The sequence below is a fragment of the Tursiops truncatus genome, chromosome 10 (assembly GCF_011762595.2).
Source record: "Tursiops truncatus isolate mTurTru1 chromosome 10, mTurTru1.mat.Y, whole genome shotgun sequence".
Lineage (NCBI taxonomy): Eukaryota > Metazoa > Chordata > Mammalia > Artiodactyla > Delphinidae > Tursiops > Tursiops truncatus.
The window spans coordinates 55205016-55232811 of NC_047043.1; the positions used below are offsets into that span (position 1 = coordinate 55205016).

Sequence of the window (27796 nt, forward strand, 5' to 3'; positions counted from 1 at the left end):
GACCCCTTGGTGATGGGGTGAGGGGTCTGTTTAGAAAGGGCCTGGTTCCCTATTCTAGACCGATGGCATCCTCACATTCCACACTCAGAGGGTAGAAAACAGAGCTGGCTTCAGGAGAGGGGGCCCTGGGTGCCGAGGCAGTTTGGCCCCCACTGGGAGAGGGAGGCGGCCCCAAGATCCCTTGCCACAGCCTGAGGCCCAGCCCTCTCGTAGGGGAGCGCTGGGCACAACGGGAAGGGGCAGCCAGAGTCCGCCACAAGGCTCTTCCACGTACAAGGCACCGACAGCTACAACACCTGGACCCTGGAGGTGCCAGCCCGGGCCTCAGCCCTCAACTCCAACGATATCTTCCTGCTGGCCACAGCCAGCCTCTGCTACCTCTGGTTTGGGAAGGTACCCCAGCAATGACTACTTGACTTACGCCTGGGGCAGCGGTGCCAGGCCAGGGAAGGGTCTACTCCGCAGCGGAGGCTGACTTTAAGTCCAGCCTCAGGCCAGAGGGAGGTGGGGGAGAGGCCACAGTGTCCCTTCTGGGACCTGGGGGAAGTTATGGGTGGACCTGGGCATCCACGGGTCAGAGCCAGGCCAGGCCCAGGCTGCCTGCCCTCCTTCCTGCCTCGTGCCGGGACCACATCCCTTCCCAAGTCTCTTGGGAAAAGGAGGCCTAGTTCAGATTGCCAGGGTTTTCTCTGATCTTCAGCATAAACCGTGAATGATCTCCAAGCCTGGAGGTCCCCATCCTGTGCTCTGGACCTGGAGAGGGTTCAGGTCCCTGTGACCTTGATCAGCTGAGGAGACAGAGGGAGGAGGGGGAGGAAGGGAGACACTTTGTCATGTGTGCCCCGCCACGAGCCCAGGGCTCCTTGTGACTCAGGCGCGGCTCCGCACAGGCTCCTGTTAGCAGGGGATGTGGCGCAGGAGGTGAAGGCCCCTCCCTGTGCAGGGCGTGACCCAGCTCTTTGCCTGCCAGGGCTGCAGCGGTGACCAGCGTGAGATGGCACGGACAGTGGTCACCGTCATCTCCAGGAAGGACAAGGAAATGGTGCTGGAGGGTCAGGAGCCTCCCCACTTCTGGGAGGCCCTGGGGGGCCGGGCACCCTACCCCAGCAGCAAGAGGTGACAAGGCTGGGACGAGGGTGCTCTCCTGACCCAGAGGAGGGAACTGAGGCCCAAGGGGGTGGGTGACTGATTAAGGGTCACACAGGGAGGTGGAGAGGCCAGACTGGAGCTGAGAACTCGTGGTTCCCCAGCCCAGGGGCTCCTAGGAGCACAGCCCACCCTTCCCTCCTCCCTAACTTGGAGCACGAAGGTGCCGGGGACAGCAGGGTGGTCGCGCCCTCTGCTGGCCGAATGTGCTCCCTGCACGGTCCCTGTACTGGACCGTCCTATCGGCAGAGGGCCAGAGGGCAAAGTGCATTCCCCCACCCCACAATCCCCACGGGTGGTGTCCCCGGTGTAATATGACATATGGGTAAACAGCGTGTGTGGAGTGTGCAAGAATAGTGTGTGTGGGGTGCGTAAATGGATAAGGGTGTGTATGGGAAGGAAGGGCAGAGTGAGGCTTCAAAGGGAACTGGGAGCGGAGAACCTACCGCTCTTTATGTCTGTGCGGCCCAGCTATGCGCTGTGCTCCCCCCAAGTCTCCTGAGCTCCTAAGTGCTGCTGTCGCCCTCTCTCAGCCTGGCTTCCGTCCTCCCACCTTGGGCCTGAGGCCGGGGGCCAGCGGCTCCTCCCTCCCAGGGCGGCAGGGCTCCAGCTCGGCCCTCCCTCCGCACTCAGCCAGCCACCCCCTCCTTCCCCGTGCTCCTTCCCCGAGAAATTCATGGGGCAGCTTGCACCCCGGTTGCCTGTGGGGAGACAGACTACCTAACCTGCTTTCCCCACTGACACGAGGACACGGAGGCCCAGAGAAGGGCAGGCATTTGGGAGTGGATCCTGGGATGGGTGGAACTCAGAGGGGAGCGGGTGCCTCCTGCTCCAGGAGGCATTGTGTCCCGGCCCCTGGGGGGCGGTAGAGGGGTGCTGTGCTGGGGGCTGGCTTGGCCCAGGCTGGTCAGAAGCCCAGCTCTCTCTGCGCCCCTCATGGCCTTGTGCCATGCTGGCCAGGCTCCCCGAGGATGTGTCCGACTTCCAGCCACGACTGTTTGAGTGCTCCATCCAGACGGGCCCCCTGGTCCTCACGGAAGTGGTGTTCTTTAGCCAAGAGGACCTGGACAAGTATGACGTCATGTTACTGGACACCTGGGAGGAGGTACGGCAGCCTGGGTGCCTGGCTGGGTTGTGAATGGGGGGGTGTCTGCACCTGCATAACTGGGTGTGAGTGTGTGTGACTTTGTGTTTCTGGCCACGTGACTGCATATAAGGCTGCGGGTGAGTGCGTGACTATCTACGACACTGTAACACTGAGTGACTGGGCAATTGTGTGACTGTGGATAAGACACCAGGGACGACTCTGTGACCCAGGGAGCCTGGGGGAGACTGTGGCTGTGTGTCTGGGACTCATGTGTGGTCGTGACCGGTTGTGTAGTTGGGTGTAACTCCGTGTGCCTTATAAGGGCGTGTGAGTCCATGCAACTGAGTGCCCATGGCTGACATGTCAGTGCTGAGTGGGTGGCCATAAAGTGACCGTGTGTGTGTGCGTGTGCGTGTGCACGCATGTGCGTGATGCCTCTGTGTGACTGCATTTGATCGCTAGTTTATTTATTTCCTCTCTGGTCTTTATTATTTCCTTCCTTCTGCTGACTTTAGGTTTTGTTTGTTCTTTTTCTAATCCTTTTAGATGGTAGGTTAGGTTGCTTATTTTGAGATTTTTCTTGTTTTTTTGAGGAAGGCCTGTATCGCTATGAACTTCCCTCTTAGGACTGCTTTGGCTGCATCCCATAAATTTTGTCTGGTTGTGTTTTCATTGTCATTTGTCTGTCTGTGTGCCTGAATTTGCCTGTGTGTGTGCAGCTGTGTGTAATGGCTGTGTGGTCAAGGAACTGGCTATAAGTGACCAGACCGTCTATAACTGGTGACACTGTGAGAGAGAGACAATGTAACTGGCTGCAGGTGTGAGTGCCTGAGTGACTGAATTCGTATGACTGTGTAATCATGTTTCTGTGTGGCTGGATGTGATGGTGTTTCAGGCTACTTGTGTTTTCAGGCTGTGTGATCCATCGTAACTGTGCTTAGATGCAACTATGCACGAGTACGGGTGACAGTGTATGGCTGTGATTTGCCGTCTGGCTGAGTGGTGGTGGACAGTTGTGTCTGTGTATCTGTGGTCGTGTGTGTGTATCTGCATCACTGTGCCTGGGACTCTGTGTGACTGTGGCAAGGAGGCCTTTGGGCTCGCATCCCACTCAGAGCGCAGCCAAAGCCCCTCCCCCAGCCCTGTGACAGGTGGCCCCGACTCTCCCCCTCGCTCACTCTGCTCCAGCCACCATGGCTTCCTGGCCGCTCCCTGAACATGCCAGCGTGCTCAGGGCCTTTGTACTGGTTGTTTCCTCTGCTCAGAACACTTTCCCCCCAGACATACATGTGACTTGCTCCCCCACCTCCCTCAGAGCTTGACTCCAGTGTCATCTTCTCAGTAAGGCTCTCCCTGACTCTAATTTAAAATGACAGTATCCACCCCACCACCACCCCACTTCTCTTCTTTCCCTGCTTTATTTTTCTCCATCTGATATACTACATATTTTACTTATTTTTGTGTCTCCCCCAGCAAAATGAAAGCTCTACAAGAGCAGGGATTTTGTCTCTTTCTTTCTCATGGTTGAGTCCCCCGTGCCTAGAACATTACCTGGCACACAGTCGGTGCTCAGTAAATATGTGTGGATTGACTGCACACCTGCATGCCTGAGACTTCCTGGCACATTTACGGGTGTGTGGGGGTGCAGCCAGCCTGCTGGGTGGGTCTGGTTGGCTGGGATGTGTGCATCGGGTTCTGAGACCACCTGATGGGCAGGGCTGGGAGGGAAGTGGTCAGCTCCACCCGCCCAAGGCCAGGCCCCCTCTGTGGCCCAGATTTTCCTGTGGCTGGGGGCAGCTGCGAGCGAGTGGAAGCAGGAGGCCGTGGCCTGGGGCCGGGAGTACCTGAAGACGCACCCAGCAGGGAGGAGCCTGGCCACGCCTATCGTGCTGGTCAAGCAGGGCCACGAGCCTCCCACCTTCACTGGATGGTTCCACAACTGGGACCCCTACAAATGGACCGTGAGTGAAGCCTGAACCCCCCATCCCCACCCTAATCCTGGGAGAGGGGCCTGCCCTGGCAGACGGTGGGGGAGCCATTGCCCTGTCCAGGGACCTCCAGTGTGTATGGGGAATCTGGTCTCATTGGTGCCCCTCCATCCGCCCCCCCCAGAACAATCAGTCTTATGAGGAGGTGGTGGAGGGCGGCCTGGGAGCAGTATCTGCCATCTCAGAGAGAACAGCAGTGAGTACTGGGGCCTCCCAGGGGCCTGGGCTCGGCTGGCATGGCCCAAGGGCAAGAGGAGCAGGGAAGGAGCCAGGCCCCGGTAGAGGGCAGGGGTGGCAGTTGGGGGCAGGAGGGCGGGTGGGCTCAGTGTGGCCTCCCATGGGAGCCCATCCCCCAGCTTCCCCAGCCTGAGTCCCCTCTCCTGACAGCAGGTCAGCAGCTTCCGGCTGTCCAGATCGCCACGCAATGGCAGGGCAGGCCCGTTGGCCCTGTGGGCCCTCAAGGGCTCCAAGGACAGCTCCGAGAACGAGCTGGAGCGGGGCCCCAAGGCGGGCAGCGGCCCCAGATCCGTGGCCAGCAGGAGCCTGCCCCAGGAACAGCTGAGGCACCAGGCTGTTGAGGACCTGCCGGAGGGTGTGGACCCGGCCCACAAGGAGGTGGATGCCTGAGACCCCCGCCCCGCCACTCACCGCCCCAGCACTAATGCATATAAAGCTGAGGTGCCGGCGCCCAGGGCGTGACCCACTGACGGTGGGCAATGGGCAGGCTGCCCGGGGAGATGTGTGTTCCAGATAGGGTGATGGGCAGAGAGATGTGGGAGAGGATGACACCTCTGGGCGAGTGGGACAGGGTTCTGGGCTCCGCTGATACCCTTCCTCTGCACCCACTCCCTCCTCTCCCGCACCCCAGTCCTATCTCTCAGACTCTGATTTCCAAGATATCTTCGGGAAGTCCAAGGAGGAGTTCTACAGCATGGCCAAGTGGAGGCAGCAGCAGCAGAAGAAGCAGCTTGGCTTCTTCTGAACCCCGGCCCTGCCGGCTCCATCTACGTGGCCAAGACGCCTGCCTGCGGGCACCTCCCCTACACATATACGAGCCCCCTGGGGAGGCCCTCCTGGCGCACCCTGCTTGGAGACTCCCGGGTCACTAAAATAAAAGCCTGTGGCCTTCACAAGATGTGGTGAGTGGGCTTTCAGGTCTGGGTCATTCAGCAGGTCTGCCTCTGGGAGAGTGGGCCTCTGGGGTTGGAGGGGTCGGCCGTGGCATTCCAAAGACTGAGCCCTCCATACCCTCCGCCATTCAGGCGTTTGTTTCTTGCTGGTCCCTCCTTCCCGGGGGACAGATGTCCCCCCTTGCTCCAGTGTGAGGGTGGAGAAGTGGAGAGTGAGGTGCTGGGGCTCCAGTGCTCTGGGGCATGCACACACGCACGCATGCCTTACAGGGATTTTTCCAGTGTCCAGGTAAAGAGACCACAGTACTTAGTCTTATGATTTTTATAAAAACCCTCAACCTAGGGCCCAGCTGGAGGATGGAGCAGGCTGCAGTGTCATTCCTAACGGAATTGAGGACAGCTCCAGGGACTGGGCCAGCTCCTGGGCTCCCGAGAGGCAGCAACACAGACAGTAGGTTGGAGCTGAGGGCAGCGCGGGACTGCCAGCTCTGAGCGAGAGGTTGGGAGCAGCCCCTGTCCTGCCCCCCAGATGTGGACAGAGGGCCTGGTCCGCTCGGGGCAGCCCTCACCAGACTCCCCGAGCCTAGTCCTGGAGGCCCACTTTCACAAAGAGGGTGGCAGACGGGTGCTGGTCTCCGTTCTTGGACAGGAGGTGAATGTGGCGGTATCCTGGCAGGCGGAGGGGCGGGGAGGGGCGCACAGCGGAAGTTCTGGTCACTTAGGGAGGATGCTTTGAGGAATAGCCGGCCCCTTCCCAAGAGATGCCTCCCCTCGAGTCGTCCCCTCCCTCCACAAACACTCACCCTGCTTGAGGCTGTTCAAGGGGATGGTGCTCTGGCCAATGAAGTCATTCTTGGAGGAGGCATCGTAGTCCTCCACCACAAAGCGCACGAGGGCGAGCTCAGGCACAATCACCTCGAACTCAAACTCTGTGTCCCACCATGGGTTGAAACCTAGGGGTGCAGGCACCATGTCAACAGCATGGACACCAGCTCCAGAAGCCGGGCCCAGCCCAGGCCCAGCACGTACCGTTATTGGTGACCACAGCGGTCTGGTGGCTGGCCACGTCCTGGCCCACGCCATGGATCTCCACGGTCACCTTGGGGTCCACAATTGAATTCTTATTCTTGTTGACTTTTGGCAGCTGCTGCCCTGAGATGACCTGAGGAAAGGCGGGGGACAGTTAAGGGTTCAGGATGGTAGCCAGGGGGAAGGGAGGCCCATGGCATCTGTCCCTCCGGTGGCTGGCCATACCCTGACATTGAGCCGCTTCCGAGCCCACCAGGGCCCCTGAGCCAGGGCACGGGAGTTGAAGGTGGAGTTGGGGTCTCGCAGGAAGGCAGGCTTCAGCACGTACCCACAGGCCCCATTGTCCTGGAATCGGCCCTGGTATACGTCCATCTCTGGCCCAGGTGTCTGGAAGTTCAAGGCCACTACAGGCAGGACAGAGCAGTCACAGGCTGTGGGCTGGCCTCAGGGGCCCCATAGCCCAGCCTGCTTGGGGTACACTGAGGCCCAGAGTCACACGGTGAGGCAGAAGCAGGGTCCAGGATCACTCAATGCCTACTGCCCTCCTGCCACCCTAACTGACCCACCACACCAACCTTGCATTCCATTTCTGGTGCCAGAATTCAAAGGACAAGTGTGCTAACAATGGGATTTCTGACGCTGTATTTGCTGGTGGGGGATATTTCCAGACTGAGATTACCAGCTCCTGAGCCCACAAATCCCTGCATCTGGCTCTGCCTGGGTCCCCAGAGGCTCCTGACCCGTGGCCCTCCAGGCGGAAACCCTCACCCAGGCCTCCTCCAAGCCCCAGCCAGCCCGTACCGATCTGGCAGCCCCCATTCCACATCTCCACAGGGCTGTAGTTGGAGGAATCCGTTCTCCACCCGGCGGGGTAGATCCTGCTCAGGTGACTCACATTGTGGCGGACAAAGCTGTTTCCTGAGGGGGGTGTGGGCGCATTAGAAGCGGAGGCCTCCTGGTGAGTCCAAGCCCCTCCCTACCAGCTCTGTCTGGTAACAGCGTGGGGTGCCAGCTCTGGGTGACGTCCGGAGGGGTGGGAGCCAGTCCTGACCCTGGCCAGCTCAGGTGGTCAGACAGATGGACAGCACCCTGGGGGGACAGGGCCGGGCTCACCTGATTCTTGAAGCAGTCGGAGGGCACGGTTCTCGGAGAAGGATGCCATCTCATAGAAAGCCTGCCCACGGGTGCCAGGACTGGGGAAGCCCAGAAAGTGGACGCTCTTGCAGTAAATGACCATATCTGAGAGCTCCTTTGCTAGTCTGAGCTTGTCCTCCTGGGGGCCATGGGGAGGCCCAAGTCAGATTCAGAGGTTGGGGCAGGTGGGCACTGAGAGAGCCAGAAACCCAGATACAGAGAGAACAGAGAGGGAGACAGAGAGAGGGGGCAGAGGGTCTGAGTGACAGCCACAGAGAACCCGGACAAGACAAATACCCCACAGTGTGATGGAGGGGGATGGTGGGGTAGGGCCCCCCTCCCCTCCTCGCTCCATAGCCCCCGCTCAAACCGTGGACTTGTGCTGCACTTGGTTCCTCACTGCCTCATCCTCCATCTCAGCAGCCTCATCCTCGTCTGACACCACAGTGGCCTCAGGGCTGCCTTCCCCTCCAGGGAGGAAAAGCCCCCCAAGCTTCTTCCCCTTCAGCAAGATCTTCCCCTTCAGTTGCTAAGGGTGGAGGGGCAGCTGGTCAAGACGCAGCGGGCCTCCCGGCCAGTCCCCTGCCCTCTCCTCTGGGCACCCCACCCCATCGGGCACCTCAGGGGAAGGCAGGCTGCTGGTGACCCCGTCCAGTGGCCGATCCAACAGCATGGGGCCCAGGAGGGTGTGCAGGTGTTGCGCCATCACACGCTGCTGCTCCAGGCTGCAGTGGTTCTCCAGGGACAGGATGACGGGGTAGGGGGACACCTGGAGGCCCAAGGGCGGATTAGGAGGGGTGGGTGGGCCCGAGCATCCCCTTCCTCAGGCCCAGAAGCGCGCCCACCTTGAAGGCGTAGTCCCGGATGACCCTGAGCACGTCGCAGAAGAGGATCTTGGAGGTGAAGGTGTAGCCGTGATAGATGACCGGTTCCTGGTTGGGTCCATCCCAGCAGTCGAGCTCCAGGCAGCGGCAGCCTTTGCACAGCGCCCTGCGAGTGGGACGGCGGCTAGGCCCCTCGGTCCCGGCCGGGCCCCGCCCAGGTCCCGCCTGCCCGCCCAGGTCCCGCTCAGCCCGGCCCCGCCCCGCCCCGCCCCGCCCCATCACGACCAGGTCCCGCCCGGCCCCGCCCCATCATGCCCAGGTCTCCCGGCCCCACCGGATGTAGGCTTCGGTGCTGCTGGGCCCCGTGAGCTGGTCTTCCAGCAGGTAGGTGTTGTGAGAGGACGACACCAGGTAGTGACTGAGCGGCTGGCCCATGTCCTGGTAGACCCGCCGGTGCGCCCGGTTGAAGGCGCTGCCGTCGGCCGAGAGCAGGTACATGAGGAAGCCGTCCTTGGTCATCTGCCGCCGCGCCTTGGCTGGGAGGCGGGAGGCCGGCGCCCGTCAGAGCCCTAGGCTGGCGCCGCCGCTCTGGGGTGAGGGACTCCCCCTCCCCGCACTCACCTCCCCCCTACTCTTCCTGCCTCCCGTCCTGAGCTGGTCCTCGGTACCTCTTGGAAGCGGCTGAGCTCGAGTCTCTTGACCAGACCGTGACTATCCCAGGGTGGGGCCCTGTCTCCCCCTCTGTCCCCCATGCTGTGAGGCCCCCCCTGAGGGCAGGGCCTCATCTCCTCCTTCTCCAGGACTGGGCCCCATCTGATGTCTTAAAGCTTTGTGGCCAGCGTGGGCACAAAGAGGGAGGCAGGAAAAGTGCCTGCTTTTCCAGCCTTCTCTCTCTCCATTTCCTGGGGGAGGAGTCCTCAAATCCCCTGAAGGAGGAACCAAGAGAGGGTCCCTGCCTCCCATCTGCTTTCCTGGGGCAGAGAAATACTGACCAGGGGCTCTGGGCCTGGCTGAGGTGCCCCCTTCCCGCCAGCTCCCTACTCTTGGGCTGCCGTCTCCCCAGGGGTCTCCCCACCCTGTGTGGCCCTGGGACTACAGGTCATAGGCCCTCACCCATCTCGCTGGGCTCGTAGCGCTCAATGAGGGAGAGGGCCAGTGCAGGCCCCGCCGCCTCCTCCCGCTGTTGGTGCTGCAAGAAGACCACTAACTGATCCACCGACAGGGTCTCCCCCGAGCCCGCAGCCTCCTTGAAGGTGAGGTCGATCTCCTTCCTCTGGGTCAATATCTTGTAGAAGGTCTCGATCTCCTCATCCTCCAGGGAGTTTGTCTGAGAGTGGTCACATTCCTGCAGAGCCAGGACGCCAGGTGGGCAGGGTTCAGAGCAGGTCTCGGGCTGCAGTCAAGGACACACTGCCAGGCAGACCCAGCCCTCACATCCTGCCTCACCCTGAAGATCTTTCGGGCATAGCTGTCGTCCACCTGGATGTTGAGCTCCTTCAGGAAGTTCTGCAGCTCCTTGAAGTTCATCTTGTTGTCCTTGTTTTTGTCAGCTTTTCGCAAGCAGGAATGAATCCAGCTGGGCAAGAAGTAAGGAAAGAATCCAGGAGCCCTGGGACCCCCGAGGTCCCAGCCACAGCCATGATTCAAGCTCAGGGTCAACTCCCGGGCCCAGGTGGACTGAGGTCCCCTGTAGACACAGCTCCCCGCAGGCCTGACTTTTGGCATATCCTCATTTCAGAGGGAAGACCTGGTGGCCTCTTTGGAGGAAATGTGACATCCAGTGAAGGAGTCTTTTTCCTGTTTTCTGGCTTTGAACCCTTTCAAAATTTCAAAAACATTTCTTTTCTCACTCTAAAAGGGTTCATTACAGACAATTTAGAAAATGCAGAAAAGTAAATAAACAAAGCCCCCATAATCCTATCACCCAGGGGTAACTACTGTTAACATTTCAAGGTATGTCCCTTTCAGTATATAATTGTTACCCAATTATAGATATCGTATATATCTATATAGCATATAATTATACTATACACTATATAGTATATAGTGCTTTCTGACGAAAGCACTTGAGGCTTATTTAGTAGGAAACAGCAACTTTCAAGCCACTGATCAGAAGGTGGGGACATCACATGCAAAAACAAAGCCGGGATCATGGTGTCATGATTGGGGCACTTAGGCCTCCACTTCTCCATTCCCTCTATCTCTCCCATCAGAATTGACCTTGAGAACTAGAGAAGGAGGAGCTGCACACTACAGTCCACAGAAAACAGAGAGCTAACTATAGAACAAGACAATGGGAGCTCATGAGCACAATGAAAACATGATAGCAGGCTTCAGAAGAAATCACAAAAGAAACAACAACATAAATCATGCCATATAAACTTTTTAAAATTCTGAGGATTAAATAAAGAAAAACTAAAGTCATCTATCTGACAGACTGGAGGAAGCATTTGCAGCAAAGCCTTTGAAGAATTAATTAAAAAGAAAACAGTATGATGACCCTAATAACTAAATGAGAAAGGGATATAAACTGACCTTTTGCAAACATTACTAGTAGTCAAAGTTATTAACAATTTGGAAATGAGATGCAATTTCTTAAACTAAAATTTAGCAACTTAAAAGTATATTACCTAGTGCAGGTAAGGGTGAGGTGAAATGGGCACTCAAATCCATCACGTGGGCAAAAAGTAAATCAGTACAACCCTTAGGAAAGTGATGGAGGGATAGCTGAAGCTTTAACCTGTTACATCAGTTGACTCAGTAATTCCACTTCTAGGAATCCATTGGTAAGGAAATACTTCTAAATACTGAAAGGTTTTATGAACATAGTTCTTTGCAATGTTATTCATAGTGGTGAAGGAAATGAAATGTTTGACACTAAAAGAATGGATCACTAATTTATAGTCCATCCATTCAGTGGAATAGTACACAGTCATTAATAAAGCTGTTTATGGAGACTATACTAACACAGGGAAATAATTACGATATAATGTTAACACAGAAAATGGATACAAATGTATAATCTCCACTATTTTTAGCAAACGCATCATTAGGCAAAATGAAATGCAGCCAGAAAAGATTAAAGATTAAAATTTTATTCTAACCTACCCATATTTTTAAACCTTTATTTATATATATGTATGTTTTATGTAAATATGTGTATTTACATTAAAAAAATTATAGTAGAATTCCAGGTTAAAAAATCAAGTTCAGAGTGGTACACCCAAGCATGAGGTCCCAGTGCCAACTGCTCTTCAGCAGGCTGGGATGGCTTTATGATCTCAAGGTCTGGGCAGCAGAAGCCTGCAGAGGCCATGAGATTGTCCAAGTGCATGCCTGTGCAAAAGGAGTGACTATCACAAAAGTGCCACAGAATTGGGCTTTTAAGAAAGCTCAGGGACTTCCCTGGTGGTCCAGTGGTTAAGACTCTGCACTTGCACTGCAGGGAGCACAGGTTCAATCCCTGGTCAGAACTAAAATCCCACATACCTCGAGGCATGGCCAAAAATAAAATAAATAACAATTAAAATTTTAAAAAGAAAGCTCAAAATCAGGCAGACATAGCCTTGAGAAAAGACACTTAAAAGTCTTTGAAATGCTGAAAAGTACACAGTAAAGGGAGCTAACAGGGTTCAAAATGTGTCCCCCAAAGGAGTTGGATATACATTGGCAATGAATAATCAGAAAATGTAATAAAATAATTCCATACAGTAGCATCAAAATGAATAAAAATACAAATTCTTTTAATACATAACTTATACTCTGAAAGCCACAAAACATTGTTGAAAGAAATTAAAGATCTAAATAAATGGAAAGATACCCCATATTTGCTGATCAGAAAGAAGACTTGATATTGTTTAATGAGAAATACTCTCCAAACTGATCTACAGATTCAACACAATACCTATCACAGTCATGCTGGCTACTTTGCAGAAATTGACAACCCAATCCTCAAATTCATATGGAAATTCAAGGGACCCAAAACAGTCCAAACAATCTTGAAAAAAAAAGAACAAATTTGGAAGACTCACACTTCACGATTTCAAAACTTCGTACAAAGTTACAGTAACTAAAACATTGTGGTTCTGGTGTGAGAAGAGACATTTAGGTAAATGGAAGAGAATTGAGAGTCGTGAAGTAAACCCTCATATTTATGGTCAGTTGATTTTTTGAAGATGGTGTAAAGACGATTCAATGAAGAAAGAATAGTCTTTTCAACAAATGGTGCTGGAACAGCTGTATGTCTACATGCAAAAAAAATGAAGTTGGATCCCTCACCACACCATACACAGAAACTAACTCAAAATGGATCAAAGACCTAAATGCAAGAGCTAAAACTATAAGAAGAAAATATATGAGTAAATGTGACTTTACGTTAGATGTGAGATCAGAAAACACAAGCAACAAAAGCAAAAAGTAAATGAATTAGACTTCACTGAAACTAAAAACTTTTGTGCTTCAGAGAATACCACCAAAAAAAGAAACGAACCCACAGAATGGGAGAAATTATTTGCAGAGCGTATATCTGATAAGAATATTTTTAAAATATTAGAATATTTTTTAAAATATTTAGAATATTTAAAAAAAAAAAACCTGTTACAACTCAATAATAAAAAGACAACTCAATTAAAAAATGGACCAGAGGGCTTCCCTGGTGGCACAATGGTTGAGAGTCTGCCTGCTGATGCAGGGGACACGGGTTCGTGCCCCGGTCCGGGAAGATCCCACATGCTGTGGAGCGGCTGGGCCCATGAGCCATGGCCGCTGACCCTGCGTGCCTGGAGCCTGTGCTCCACAACGGGAGAGGCCACAACAGTGAGAGGCCCGTGTACCGCCAAAAAAAAAAAAAAAAAAAAAATGGACCAGAGATCTGAATAAACATTTCTCCAGAGGAGATATACAAAAGCACATTAAAAAATGGTCAATATCATTAATCATTAGGGAAATGCAAGTCAAAACCACAGTAAGAGACCTATTTAAAAAAGAAATAACAAATGTTGGTAAGGACGTGGAGAAACTGGAACCCTTGTGCACTGTTGGTGGGGATGTAAAGTGGTACAGATGCTATAGGAAACAGTATAGTGGGTCCTCAAAAAAATTGAAAATAGAATTACCATATGATCTAACAATCTGACTTCTTGGTATATACCCCAAAGAATTGACAACAGAGCCTCAGAAAGATACTTGTACACCCATGTTCATAGCAGCATTATTCATGATGGACAAAAAGTGGAAGCACCCTAAATGTACATTAATGGACAAATGAATAAACAAAGTGTGGTAATATACATACAATGGAATATTGTTCAGCATTTAAAAGGATGGAAGTTCTAACATGTGACAACATGGATGAAACTTGAGGACATTATGCTAAGTGAAATAAGCTAGTGGCAAAATGACAAATACTGTATGAGTCCACTTATATGAGGAACTTAAGAGTAATCAAGTTCATAGGGACAGAAAGTACAACAGTGGTTACCAGGACCTGGGGGAGGGTGGAATGGGGAGTTACTGTTTAATGGGTACAGAGTTTCAGTTTTACAAGATGAAAAGAGTTCTGGAAATGGTTGCACAACAATGTGAATGTACTTAACACTACTGAACTGTACACTTGAAAATGGTTAAGATAGTAAATTTCATGTTATGTATATATTACCACAATTTAAAATTAAAATAAATAGATCCATAAAAAAAGAACTTTACAACAACAAATGGGCAAAGGATCTATTGAATAGCTGTTTCTCCAAAGAGATATGCAGATGGCCAATAACCACATGTAAAGATGCTCAACACCGTTAGCTATCAAGGAAATGCAAATCAAATGTGAACCACAAATGCAAACCACAGTGAAATGCCACTTCAAACCCACAAGGATGGCTATAATAAAAAAAAAAAGGCAGATAATAGCAAGGGTTAGTGAAGATGTGAAAAATCAGAACTCTCAGACACTGCTGGTGGGAATGTAAATTTCCTCTTTGGAAAATAGTTTGGCATTTCCTCAAAAGGTTAAATATATAGTCACCACAAGACTCAGAAATTCTAGGTATATACTCAAGAGAAATGAGAACATATGTCCACACAAAAACTTATACACAAATGTTCCCAGCAGCATTATTCAGAGAAGCAGAAACCCAAATGTCCATCAACTGCTGATTGGATAAGTAAAATGTGGAATGGCCACACGGTGGAATACTATTAGGCAAACAGAAGGCATGAAGTACAAACACATGCTACGACATGGACGAACGTTAAAAACATTATGCTAAGTGAAAGAAGCCAGTCACAAGAGACTGTATGATTCCATTTATATAATAGGTCCAGAAAAGACAAATGTATAGAGACGGAAAGTAGATTAGTGGTTGTCTAGGGCTGGGGGGTTGTGGGGAAATGGGGACTGCTAAAGGGCATGGGGTGTCTTTTGGGGGTGATGGTTGCATAACTCTGAATACACTAAAAAGATGAACTTGTACACTTTAAGTGGATGAATTATATGGTATGTGAACTATATCTCAATAAAGCTGTCATTTAAAAAGAAAAAAAGGAGCCGGTGCTGGTTCCACCCTAATCCTACATACCAGAAGGCTGATCACTTTGAACCATAGACTACTGTGTTGCTGTGCACCTGGACTTTGAAGTGAATTTGTTTCAAGCCCGCAGGCTGGCCTGCACACCGGGACTGGGGGAACGTGATGACTCCCCAAAGAGTGGCACAGGATATGGGGGCAAGTGGGAGTGTATCATGGCCTCCCAAACTCCCAGAGGAAAAAAATGCAGTTAACTCTAGGAAACATTAAAATATCTGAGACTAGGTCTCCCACTGAAGCAGGCAGCTCCCCTCAGCCTCCCCACTCCATGCTGGTTACCTAGGGGGGATGAGGGACTTCAGGGGGCTGCACTGTTGTCTGGCCCTTGGGTCAGAGTAGACCAAAGAGGGCTCCAAGTACCCTCCCTGCTTCCTTTGTGTTCTCCCAAATTCATATGTTGAAGCCCTGACCCTCAATGTGATGTATTTGGAGATGGGGCCTTGAGAGACTTAGATGAGGTCATGAGTGGGGGCCTCATGATGGGATTAATGCCCATAAAAGAAGAGACACCAGAGGGACTTCCCTGGAGGTGCAGTGGTTCAGAGTCCGCCTGCCAGTGCAGGGGACACGGGTTCGAGCCCTGGTCCAGGAAGATCCCACATGCCACGGAGCAACAAAGCCCGTGCGCCACAACTACTGAGCCTGTGCTCTAGAGCCTGCAAGCCACAACTACTGAGCCCGTGTGCCACAACTACTGAAGCCCGCCTGCCACAACTACTGAAGCCTGTGCGCCTAGAGCCTGTGCTCTGCAATAAGATAAGCCACCACGATGAGAAGCCCGCGGACTGCAACAAAGAGTAGCCCCCGCTCCCCACAACTAGAGAAAGCCTGCGGGCAGCAACGAAGACCCAATGCAGCCAAAAATAAACAAACAAATAAATAAATTTATCTTTAAAAAAAGAAAAGAAAAAAAGAAGAGACACCAGAGATCTTGTGCTCTCTCTCTCTCTGCCATGTGAAGACAGTGAGAAAGAAGGCAGCCATCTACAAGCCAGGAAGAGAGCTCCCACCAGAACCCGATCCTCTGGCACCCTGACCTTGGACTTCCAGCCTCCAGAACGGTGAGAAAATTAATTTCTGTTGTTTAAGCCACCCAGTCTATGGTATTTTGGTATGATGGCCCAAGCTGCGTGTCTTCCATACCCAGGTTGTCCTGGGGACGACCATAGCCAGTACCCACCCGCTGGGCCTGGACCCACTGCCACCAAAAGGATACTGCCGCAGCTTCTGCTGCTGGTCCATGGAGCCCGAGTGATGGACGATCTTGCGCAGGCCCTGCACCCAGTGCTGGGCTTCGGTGGGCGATGGGGCGATGAGGTCTAGAGTATTGCGCTGGTCCTTGAAGACGATGGAGAAGCAGCGGTCCTCAGGCACGTCCCGGGCAAACTTCTCCAGGCCCTCTGAGCGGCGCCCCATCCGCACCTCCTGAATGTCCTCGATGGAGACTGCAAGAAGAGGGTGGAGGTGGGCAGAGAGAGCCGTGAGGGGCAGGAAGATGGGCAGAGCGGGGGACAAAAAGAGGCTGAGGTGGAGAAGGAACGAGACACAGCTATAGCGTGCACATGGAAACGCCCAGGCAGAGAGAGATTGACTTTAGGGTGGGAAGGGCACCTAGGGTCCCAGGCCTCCTGTTTCTGTGCTGGGAGGAAGCAGGGCCCCTGGGAGAGGAGTGGGGCAGGGCAGGGCTCTCATACAGAGATAGAGACCATTCTGGAGCTTGGGGCCTGTGACGGAGAGGAGGCCATACACTCTCCTGTTGTGCTTGACTTTGGGCCCTTCGCCTCCCTCAAGACAGCCATGGGAGCCTCCAGGCCCCTCTCCTGACAGAGGGGGAAGTGCTTGTGTCAGGGGAGCAGGCAGGGCCTTGCCCTGCATGAATCTGTGTGTCCTGATCTCAGGGAGCCCCTTGGCAGGAATGGTGCTCCAGGATCCCAAGAGGTAGACTGGAGGGTGCCCCTGGGGGTCTGAGATGACATCATTCTACCCTTGGGAACCAGGGATGGGGGCTGTCCTGTCACAGCCCAACCTTCCAAGCTTTAGGGAGCAGCAAGGCCCTGCTCACCTGCCTGAAACCCCAAGGTGCCCTCCCTGGCCTGGCTGGGAGGGGCTCATGCTGGGCCTCCCCGCATCAGGAGCCAGGCTCTGCCCCTGCTCCTGCCCCATCGCCATCCCCATCCTGAGCCATCCACGTCCATCTTTCCTGGGTCTAGACCAGCTCTGGCTGAGAGCCTGCCTGTCCTTCCCGGTGGTGGCCTCCTGGCCACCTGCAGGCCCCAGATGTGTGGCATGTGCCTGTCCGGGAAGCAGGCTCTGAGGTGTGAGACACGCGAACCCTGGGCCATGTGGGATGCAGGGGATATCCCTGCTGAATCGCTCCGCTCACAACCTCCCGTGTCCCTCTAGGTCCCACACCAGCTGTAGCTGCCCCAGGCTGGGAGTGGAAACGGGAAGCCTGGGCAGCAGAGAAAGAATCCAGACGCCTTCCCTGCTGATGATAATCCTTGTCTGCCTATGGGAACCAGAGCTGAGGGAGGCTAGTGGCGTCGGGATGGGGGCAACTTCCAGACCAGGAAGCAGAGGCAAAGAGAACTGGGGACTGCTCCCCACCCCCATCTCCTGGCCTCAGTTTCCCCGGGGGGGGGGGCACAGTGGAGGGCAGTCTCACTGCTCACTTAGAGGAGGGAAGCAGCCCGATGGGCATGCTCAGCCTAGACCTGTCTCTGGGTCTCTGACATGGAAAAAGCCCTCTTCCAGCCATGCTCCTCACCGGAGCGCACCTGGTGCCCAACCCCCAACCTGTCGCCCCTGTGGCCCCTCCTGTCAGGGTGCAGCCCCCTCACTCACGGCCCTTCCTTGTTCTTGCCCCTGCACCTTTGCTCACACTGGGTCTGCTGCCCGGGAGGTTCCTCTTGCCCTTGTGCTCCCAGCTGTGCCGGTATGAGGTTCCCAGCTCACCAGCTCAGGTCTGGAAAGGCCCACATCTCCCACTCCTCAGTCTGCCCCCTGCCCACCCCCGCCAAGTGCTTGGCTCACACTGGGAACCATGCACGTGTACTGGCTGGGGGGTGGGCTCCCAGGAGTCCCCAGGGCTCAGACAGTATGATGCCCCATTCCCACGGTGCCGCCAACCGCCAGCGTCTAACAGGAAACCCCATATCAGGGCAGAGGCCTGTGAAAAAACCTGGCTGGAGCCACAGACAGAGGCAAGGGCTAGGTCACTCCTGTGTTACGTGGCCAACAGGCACGCAGGGTAGTTTCCTGAGAGCGCTTCAGGCTCCATCCCCTCCCACCCTGCCCTGCCCTGCTCAGACCTCCCATGGCCCACTGCCCCCAGGACCCAGCCGGGCTCTCCGCATCGGACCCTGCTCCTGTCCTGCCTCCCCTCTGACCTGCCACAGGCAACACCTTCTCAGGTTTCTGTCCAGTGTCCTGGGGCCTGGCAGACCCTTCCTGAGACACCCTCAGTGGGCTGCCCCTCCCTTTTCTCCTGCCCCCTTCCCACCTGGGCCCTGTCAGCTGTGTCTGGTCTCACTCCCCAGAGACCTGCCAGTGGGCTGACCCTGCCTGCACCATCTCTACAGCCGAGGGCAGGTGAATGGGTGAGGGATTTCCAGGGACTTGGACTGTGTGAGAAATCCAGCTGCAGTGATCCTTCTGTACCCCCAGCCACACGTGGTTATTTAGATATAAATTAGTTAAAGTTCAGTAAAATTAAGAATTTGTGGGATTTCCCTGGCGGTCCAGTGGTTAAGACTCCACACTTCCAAAGCAGGGGGCTCAGGCTCAATCCCTGGTCGGGGAACTAAGGTCTCACATGCCGTGCAGTGGCACAGCCAAAAAAAAAAAAAGAATTCATTTCCTCAGTCACACTAGCCACAGTTCAAGTGCTCAATGGCCACAGGTGGCTAGTAACTGACATATTGGACAGCACAGATACAGGACATTCCCATTATCATAGAAAGTTCTTTTGGATAGCTTTGGTCTAAAATTTTCCCACCAAGTAAAGGTGCAGAGGGAACCTCTCATTTTACAAGATTCTTAGGGCATTCTGTGTAAAAGGGCAGGAGCAGTGGCAGAACTTTCTTCCTAAGACCTTGCAGGAGGCACTCTCCATCTGCAGGCCTGAGCTTTGGCGTCTTGGACCTTTTCTAAAGCTTCCAGAAAGCCCTCAGGTCCACAACCCCAAGGGAGCTGCCCAGCCAAGGCCTCTCTGTGCAAGTCCCAGCCCTGCTCCACCCCAGGCTCTCTTTCTGGTCCCAGCCCAGGGAGGAGCTGCCTCCTGCAGCCCCACCTCACATCCTGGCCACTGCTACCTGGAAGGGCCTTATCTGCCCCTGGACTTTGGGCCTCACCACACCTGGGCCCCAGTCCTCCCTCCTTCCCTCCTTCCCACAAATGTCCGGGTGGTTACCTGGGAATTCAGGCAACACTGTCTAGCTCCCTCCCTACTTGGGAGCCCGGCTTTCCCCATCTGTGGTCATGGCTATGGAGTCCCACCCCCAAAAGGCTTGAGCATGTCCATCTGTGGTCCTTGGTCCATGACTGCCCTCTCTAGCCCAGGCTAGGCCTCAGTTTCCCTATCAGTGATTTAACTGGCTCCTCTCCCCAACCCTGGCCGGGCTGTTTCCCCATATCTGGTCCTGTTTGCATGACCAACCTCTGCCCCGCCAGGCCAGGCCTCAGTTTTCCTACCTTTGGTCCTGGTCCACGACTGACCTCCAGCCCCACCCCACCCTAACCAGTGTCAGTTTCCCCAACCAAGTGCAGGTGCAGCACCCTGCCCCTCCCCCTGCAGCCCAGGGCACTCACACAACTGGGACTCTGGGGTCCGCATGACCTTGCGGGACTCCTGCCAGATGGTCTTGCAGTCCTCCTGCAGCTTGTAGAATCGTTCTCTCCGCCATGAGTTGGACTTCACCTTCAAGAGTTGGCTGCCCTTCAGCAGTGCCTGTAGGTCCTTGTCATCCTGTAGACCTAGGGGGCAGAGCTGGTAAGATGCTACCTCCTCTAGGGTCCCTGCTGCCCCAGGCCCCATGCTGGCCATGCCCACCACTGGACCCTCTCAGCCCATTTTTCACCAGCCTCATCCTCAGCTCTCTGTTCACTTCTCCCTCCGTCACCCTTGTTCCAACCTGATTCTGGAGCCCTGTCTTCTCCAGGAAGGCATCTGTGTTGCCAGCTGAGGCCACGTAAACCTTTGGACACCCACCCACTCAAGGCCACACTTTATACACTATGACCTGCCACCCACAGCTGAATGGACAAAGAGAGGGCAGCTAATTCAAGAACACCTGGTTCGTGGGTGACCAGACCCCTAGGAAATGGCCTGGCTCTGAAAGACTTAGTGGGCTTCTCCTAGGGGTCAGAGTGACCTGAAGGAAGCTGGGACCAAAAGACCACCCTAGCCTATCACCCTGGCCACATGGAGTCCAGCAGCCAGCTCTATTCAGAGCCGATGGACTACCTCACCTCACTTCTGGCCCCAAAACAAAAACTCTGTGGCTTTTCAGCAGTCTTTATCCTTCTGCTCCAGCAGAGTGGTGCCATCAGGGACCGTGTGGGTCCAGTCTGAGGGGCCTGTGCCTAGGCCTGTAGGCTTTTCCTTTCTGAACCCAGATCCCCAGCCCCTGATGTGCTCTCCCAGTTTATCCATGACCCCACTCCCTATGCCCCAGCCAGCCTGCTCTACACACACTCAGGACCTACAGAATCTTCTGGACCACTTCCCCGGGCCTCAGCCACCCACCCCCTATCCCTCCCCAATCTCCTGCTTCCAGTGGAGACACAGCCACGTGCTAACAGCCCCCCACACCCATGGCTTCAGGAAACCTCCTTCCCTCTCTGTGCCTCTGTTCCCCCAACAGCACTGAGTAAGGAGGTGTCTCAAGACCTCCTCAGAGGTGACAGTCTGATGTGACCTTCCCCCACCTCGGTCCCAGCTCTCTCCACCCCCTGCCTTAGTGTCAGCAGTTTCCCTCCAGCCCCAGGGGAGGCCCATTGAGGGAGGAGAGGGCTCCTGCAGGATGTCCTCAACTGGTGGCTGTGTCTGTGGGGCCCAAGACAGAGGCTGGGAAGGGTAGTTCCCAGCCGCCGGAGGAGAGAGCAGCCTCAGCTCAGCTGGGGGATCCCACTGTCCTTTCCGAGGCTGAGGTCAGCTGGCGGGGGGTCATCTCCTTACCCTCTGGCTTCTGGCTGTACCGCCCCTCCCCGGCTAGGGCATTAGGACAAGCCACTGCATGGCACAGATGGGGGGAGGGGCGGCGCACAGGGGCGGAAGGTGAGCCCCACCCTCTGGTTCTGGAAAAGGCTGTGAGCAGATGACATGTTCATCCTGTCCTGGAGCCAGACTGCGGCCCTGTCTGCGGTCAGGCAGAGATAAGTCCCCTGGTTGCCGACATGGCTTCCAGAACACAGACCTCGGTCCCAAGGTGGGTCTTGATATTAGTGACCCTCCAGGCCGCTGGGCGACCTAAGCAGACACCTCCATCTCTGAGCCTCATTTGAGGCCCTTTTGTTTCTGAGGCCTCTGGGCTGCCCGCCCCCTCTCCCTTGCTCCCTTAGCACCCAGAAGGTCTATGGGCCCTTCGCTCAGCCCCACTCACTCAGCTGAAGCACCTTCTCCTCCTGCGGGAGGGTGGTGCTGAGGGGCCTCTGAGCTCAGGGGCCCCTGGGTCGACCTTGCAGCCTCACCAACCTGCCCAGGCTAGTGGCACATATGGGGAGTGCAGAGGGGCTACAGTGCTAGTAGGAGGCTGGCGGTGGGGGCGGTGCCAGGAGCCCTGTCCATGTACCTAGGGTGAGGCCTCATGGAAACAAACTGAGTCTGGGACTCACAGCAATACACAGCTACACAGATATAGCCACACACATACACAGTCACACACACCACACCACTGTACTCATCACACACTGCCATACACAACCGGGAAGAGACAATGGGCCACACACGGTGACACATATTATTACATGGAGTCACACACAGCCACACAACGTACAGTGCCAGAACGTCATCGTCGTCATAATAATAGCAGTCACCATAATAATAATAATAGTTCATGTTTGAATAAGATCCTGTTCTTAGCACATGTATTTAATCCCTTGAACAACCCTGTGAGGAAGGCACTATCATTGTTCCCATTTTACAGATGATGAAACGGAGGCTCAAGGAAGTTACATGGTAGAGTCGGGACTCAGAAGCTTGCCCACAGGGCCAATGCTAGAAAACATTACCTTATACAGCCACCTCTCAGGGGCATGCTGCCACAAAGAGTAACAGCAGAACACCCACAGAACACACACACCATAACAGAGATGACAGAATCAGTCACCTGGGTCACCCACAGTCACACATGGTACACAGCATCACCCTGGATCACACACTGTCACACTGGTGTCACTTGGTTACACAGCATTGCATATCATTATTGCTGCACAGTGGCCCCCACTACCATACAAGTGACAGAATCACCACTAGGTTTGTAAACAGGATGGTTTGGGGGTGGCAAGGCGCAGGGTAACCAATCCCCGCCCCCATTACTCACTCCACATGCCATGCCCGCAAACACAGCCCCACCGTGGGTCACACACTCACAGAACTATACAGGTCCAGTCCCCGAGATCAGGAACATACAGTCTGAGTCCTGTCCCAGCTGCCTTCCCAGCCTCCGCAGATCTCGGGGCGGGGTGGGGGGGGGCGCCCTGCATCCCTTACCCAGCCTCTGCTCATTGAGAGCTGCCACCTCGAGGCTCTGCTCCTGCAGGTAGAGCTCTCTGGAGCGGCTCTGGCTCCGGCTTCGGCGCCTGACCCCCAGGCACTGCATGACGTTCCGAAGTGCCCCCGTCGCCCGCTGAGCCTGGCCCGGGACAGTGTGGCGTCCAGAAGGCAGCCCTGGCCCTAGGAGCGGAACGGCCTCCTTAGAGTGGAGCAGGGGCGGAGACCTGGAGTGGATGGGCGGGGCTAGAACCCGTGGGGGCGGGGCAGTGAAGGGTCGGGCCATGGCTCTAGAGGCGGGGCGATACAGAAAATCTGCGCTGAAGGGGCGGGGCCATACCCTAGGAGGCAGGGACAGTTCCCGAGGGGCAGGACCGATGCCCCCAGGAGGTGCGGCGAGAGCGGAATCAAGGCGGGGAGAGAAGGAGGAGGAACCGGGGCCGGGAGGTGAAGTGGGACAAATCCATAACCCGGGAAGAAGATCAGTGGTGAAAGTCAGAGCCCAGAAAGCGGATTGGGGTGGAGCCAGAGCCAAAGAGATGGGGAGCGGGAGGAGCCGAGTCTGCGAGGCGACGTGGGGCAGAGGTAGCCAGGAAGACGGCCGGGGGCGGAGCCAGGGCCCAGGGGACAAACCGGGGGAGGGTCCCTCACTGCAAAGGCCTTTTGTTTTCCGGCAGGGAGGGGCGGAACCTCGACTGTGGAGGCAGTCCTACCAGGGGGCGGAGCCTGAGCCGCGAATTCTAAACGCTCAGCTGGAGGCCTGGCAGAGGACTGGAGGGCTGGGCAAGATTGAGCCGGGAGGTAAGCCCGGCCGGGCGGCAGCCTGGGCTGCAGAGTCTAGCGGACAACCGGGTGGGGCGGGATAGGAAGGAGCCGGGGATGGAGCCCGGGCCGGACAGCGGAACCCGCCAAATATTTTACCTCAGTTCCTCAACGAATCCACTGTGACTCAACGGGCTGTTGCCTCCCATGTAAACCTCAGGGAGGCCTGTTTCCTTCTCTGAGAGTTCCGCTACCTGAGTGGGATAATCTCCAAGGCTCCAAATGCGAATGGAATTCTTGAAAAAATGCTAGTCTTAAAAATGAGTCCATTAACACAGGCTTGCTTTGATAAATAGGTGAGGAGGACTCCAACTCCATATGAAACTGTGCTGCCAGTGTGCTCGGAACAGTGGGCCCTTTCATGTAAGTTACGTCTTGCTTTTCATTCACCCAGCAATTATTTATGGAGCCCCTACTGTGTGCCAAGGTCAGGACACCACCCAGAGGCCTGACTCACTCCTCTCTTTTACTCTCCGCCTCTGAATAGTTCCTTCACTCGCCTCACCGCAGCTCCAGTCACCAGCATTGACAGTGAGTCACTGGCAAAGCCAGTTATTAGCACAGACAAGCACAGCAATAATAACAAACTGAAGTGCAGAGCAACTTGCCTAAGGTCACACCTCGGAGAAAAATAAATCAGGAGAATGTGTGTTAATGTAGGTGAGCTGGAATATGGGCACAGAAATATTGTTCTTCATTTGGAGCTGAGGGAGCTGATTGTAAGGGGAACCTCTGTTTTAGAGAAACCACGTGATGGTTTAATGGTTTAATCAGAGGGCCAAGGACTCCCCGAGGACCTATGGATAGAATCACATCTCAATACAATTTGCTTCCTTTGAATTCTTATGTATTTTATTTTATGTATTTTATTTTATGCATTTAAAAACATGATCCTGAGAAGGGGTCCACAGGCTTCACCTAACTGCCAAAGTGGTCCAGGGCACAAAAAAGTTAAGATCAGTGTGGATCAGTGTGTGTCTGTGTTGTGTGGGCATGGAATCCCAGGGACAGACAGCTTTGAAACATAATTGAGGAGGGTAGCGGTCTAGCTACCCCAAATTGCTATGATGGATCTGGAACCGTTATCTCTTGGGGGTACTGGCTTCTTTGCCAACCTAGAATTCCTTTGCCCACTAGTGCTTTATCCTCACAACATCCCCTATCAGTAGGTATTGCTTTCCCGTGGATGAGAAAACAGGCCCAGACAGGCAAAGGGACTTGCTCAGGGTCACAATGTAAGTAGAGGCAAAGCTAGGACTAGAACCCAGGTCTAGGACTGCAGCCCAGGTCTCCTGGGACCAAGATGAGGCCCCTCTTACACCCTACCTTGCACTTTTACTAATGCCAGGTTTTACAGTGGGGCGGGAGGGATTCAGTGTTTCAATAGTTAGTGTAGGTGGAGGTGGATGTGTTCAGTGAGGGGAGAGCTTTGGGAAGTTAGGTCTTTTTGGGTACATCTGGGGACCTGCTGGAGAAGCCAGTGCAGGCCTGGCTAGAATGGAGCAAGCAAAGGAAGCAGGGTAGGGAAGGAGGCCAGGGGACTACAGTGTCAGTCTGAGGGGTTCAGAAGCACCAGAAGGAGCCCCTGATTCTTCTTTTTTTTTTTTTTTGGCCTCACTGCATGGCTTGCAGGATCTGAGTTCCCCGACTAGGACTCAAACCCCGGCCCCTGGCAGTGGAAGCATGGAGTCTTAACCACTGGACCGACAGGGAATTCCCCAGGAGCCCTTTGATTCTTAAGGGTTCTGGTCACTTTTTTCCTGGTTAGGGACTACCTTATTCCCCCTCATCTCACAAAGTACTCACATGACGTGGTCACTTGGGGGGTGGGCCTCCTGTAGGAACATTGTACCTGCTGGTACTAGGCACTGTTCTCATTATTGCCTTGTATGTGTTAGCTCATTCAATCCTTACTGCAATTCATGAGGGAGGTAGTGTTCTTATCCCCCATTTTACAGATGAGGAAACTGAGGCACCAGGAAGTCAAGGGATTTGTCTAAGATGAAAAAGCTAAGACTTGACCCCAGGTAGTCTACTTCCATAATCCATGTCTGTATACTACAGTGCCTCTGCATGCATCTGGGGCGAGGACAGAAGGGACATCTCTTATCTAGGTGGCCCCCATACCCCCCCAGGCCAATGGAGGGAGCCTTTCTGCAGCAGACCCCCAACTGCCCAAGCCAGAAAGTGTGTCCAGTGCTAGAGGACCCGAAATATGAAAGAGATGCAGACTCTCCAGTGGAAGTGTGAACAACCTGGAACAGCACAGGGCACAGTGACTACACCCTTCCACCACCAGTTCTCCTTGACAGATTCTTGCTTGCCGATACGGTTTGCAGGGGGAACAAAAGGCAGTTAAGGGACGTAATTTTGGGTGATGAGCTAGAAGCAGCAGGGCCTTCAGGGAGACAGCTTGGGATCGCACTGTTCTTGCCAGCTCCGCAGGAAGAGCTGGACTGTCAGGCACTTGGGAGGCAGGTCTCAAACACGATGGACCAGGGCTGCCAAGCCCATGCCACAAAACTGGGAGGCGCTGAATGAGCCTCCACGTGGCTTCCTCTCCAGGGAAGATACCAGGGCTGCCCAGGGACAGAGACCGGGCAAAGGCACAGATGCCTGAGGATGCAGGCCATTCTAACATGAGCTGAGGCTACAGCTGTAGCCAGAGGCGATCAGAGGGCTTGTAGGAGGTCTGAATGTGAAGCTGGCACGGAAGAGGTGGCAGTCTGTAGGGTACACAGCACTAGCTAAGGGATGATGAGAGAGAAAGCAGAGATCTCTACTGTGATCCTCTGAGCTGCCCAGCCACCCTTCCTGCCAGGGTGGCAGGAGCACTGAGACACCTCTGTCCTGAGAGGAGAAGAGGGAGCCCTGGAAAGGGCAGGGATCCCATGACCCTGAAGGAGTTTGCCTTGAGGCTACTTGTGTGAGGGTAACAGCTCTGGGCACTGAGCAAGGTCTCTCTGGGCCATGGGGACCAGATCTGAGACAACCAGGAAAATGAGACAGACTGGGCACTGGCTGAAAGGAACGTCTCCGAGTGTCCCTGAATTCCAGAGGGTCTCTAGTGGACAGCTGGAGGGCTCTGGCTTTCTCTTTCCCTTCTATTATATCCATGCATGGTTTAGGTGGATAGGTGGTGGGCACTAAAGGACTCCAGAGGTACTAGAAAACAGAGGGAGATCGGGTTAAGCGGTGATTGGTGCAAGAGAGGCAGGGTTTGCTGAGCTGGCAGATGACCTGGGGCGCAGGAGGGCAAAGCACGCTAAAAGTGGGTGAGTCCCCAGGCTGGAGCAAAGAGATTCCAGGTCCAGGTTGGGGGCCCCCGTGCAGCTAGGAGACCTCCAGTCCCTGCAGTCCAGAGCCCGCGGCTGCCCTCTCTCCTGGAGAGACAGCTATAGGGCAAGGAGCTGGCCCAGACTGTTTCCCGGTCGGTCGGAGAAGACAGAGCTTGGCTGGACAAAGGGGGGTAGCAGCAGGCAGTTAGAGCTGAGACTCAGGCCTGTCCGGCCAGGAGGGTGCGCAGATGGGGGCGATCGGGCTGCCCCTCCCAGTCCGGGCGTCGCTGACTAGGATTTCTGCGCTGGGCAGTTACTGCGGCGCGGCCCGACCTCACCTCGCAAACCTCCTCGCGCCAGCCTTCCCACCCCGCCACACCTACGCTGCCTGACGCGGTCCAGGCACGCCTGGGCTTTGGGGAGCCTCTCTGGGCGGCCCGGACTGGGCGAAGATAACTCGGTTATTCGTGGATGCTGGTTCCTTTCCTCCTCGGTCCCTCCGAGCGCGCCGGACCCTGGAGCCCACCCGTCCGTGACTAGGATAGGGAGAGGGGGAGTCCCCGAGGCGGCAGGGCCGGGGGAGACTCGCACCCTTCTCCCCACCGGCCGGGTCTGGGGAACAAGCCTGGAAACGCCCAGGGTTGCGCCCGGCAGTCCCGGGTGGAGATTTCCTCCGTGCGACAAAAGGGACGAGGGGCGGGCCCGGGGCGGAGAGCGGCCGAGGAACCGGGGGTCCCCCATCCTGGGCCGGGAACGGCTTTCCTCGAGGTCGGCCCAGGCGGGGTCCCCCCGCGAGCCGGCCGAGTACTCACCGTGCAGGGTCAGGAAGTCCCGGCCCGAGTCCATGCCCGACGGACGGCGCGGCGGGAGGGGGGCGCCGCGGGACACTCGTCCGCAGCGACAGCGCGGGCGGCCTCGGGTCCGAGAGGAGTGCAGGGGAGGGCCCCGAATGGAGTGAGGAGGGAGGACACCGGAGGTGCTCCCGGGACTCCGTTCCGCCCCCCGCCCGCCCGCGCCCCCGCCCCCGCCCCCTGGGCCCTCCAACCAGCGCCTCTCCCCGCCC

General features: G+C 55.1%; 3 protein-coding genes across 14 annotated transcripts in view; 2 read left to right on the plus strand and 1 right to left on the minus strand.

The window, feature by feature from the left end:
- The window catches only part of VILL (villin like), a 36814-nt gene extending 20976 nt beyond the window's left edge, over nt 1-15838 (plus strand). For 7 of the 9 annotated variants that reach the window (XM_033864579.2, XM_033864575.2, XM_033864578.2 and 4 more), the window contains 7 exons: nt 214-393; nt 971-1116; nt 2107-2251; nt 4009-4194; nt 4346-4417; nt 4609-4836; nt 5090-15838. In XM_033864579.2, coding sequence (XP_033720470.1) covers nt 214-393; nt 971-1116; nt 2107-2251; nt 4009-4194; nt 4346-4417; nt 4609-4836; nt 5090-5203 — 1071 coding nt within the window. In that variant the 3' untranslated portion in view covers nt 5204-15838. The remainder of the gene's footprint in view (nt 1-213; nt 394-970; nt 1117-2106; nt 2252-4008; nt 4195-4345; nt 4418-4608; nt 4837-5089) is intronic. The other 2 variants (XM_073811006.1, XM_073811005.1) reach the window with 2 other exon arrangements.
- On the minus strand, nt 5659-27711 carry PLCD1 (phospholipase C delta 1). Of its 3 annotated transcripts, XM_033864583.2 has the most exons (16): nt 27546-27705; nt 22634-22816; nt 19732-19896; nt 16139-16367; nt 9785-9914; nt 9452-9683; nt 8673-8874; nt 8360-8504; nt 8134-8283; nt 7885-8043; nt 7494-7653; nt 7182-7298; nt 6606-6784; nt 6381-6513; nt 6155-6304; nt 5659-6020 (listed from the first exon to the last, which is right to left on the minus strand). In XM_033864583.2, exons 1-16 carry the CDS (start codon nt 27577-27579, stop codon nt 5935-5937), a joined length of 2454 nt encoding a protein of 817 aa, XP_033720474.1. In that variant the 5' UTR covers nt 27580-27705; the 3' UTR covers nt 5659-5934. The 3 variants fall into 3 exon arrangements, with proteins under 3 accessions (XP_033720474.1, XP_033720476.1, XP_073667110.1); XM_033864585.2 differs by lacking the exon at nt 22634-22816 and having other exon boundaries at nt 27546-27702; XM_073811009.1 differs by lacking the exons at nt 5659-6020; nt 6155-6304 and having other exon boundaries at nt 6382-6513; nt 6709-6784; nt 27546-27711.
- DLEC1 (DLEC1 cilia and flagella associated protein) overlaps nt 23016-27796 on the plus strand; it is a 104011-nt gene continuing 99230 nt past the window's right edge. The window contains exons 1-2 of one of the 2 annotated variants that reach the window (XM_073810995.1): nt 23016-23434; nt 23752-23818. The gene's annotated coding sequence lies outside the window, so the exon portion shown is untranslated. Of the gene's footprint in view, nt 23435-23454; nt 23819-27796 lie in introns of those variants that run through there. The other variant, XM_073810996.1, reaches the window with a different exon arrangement.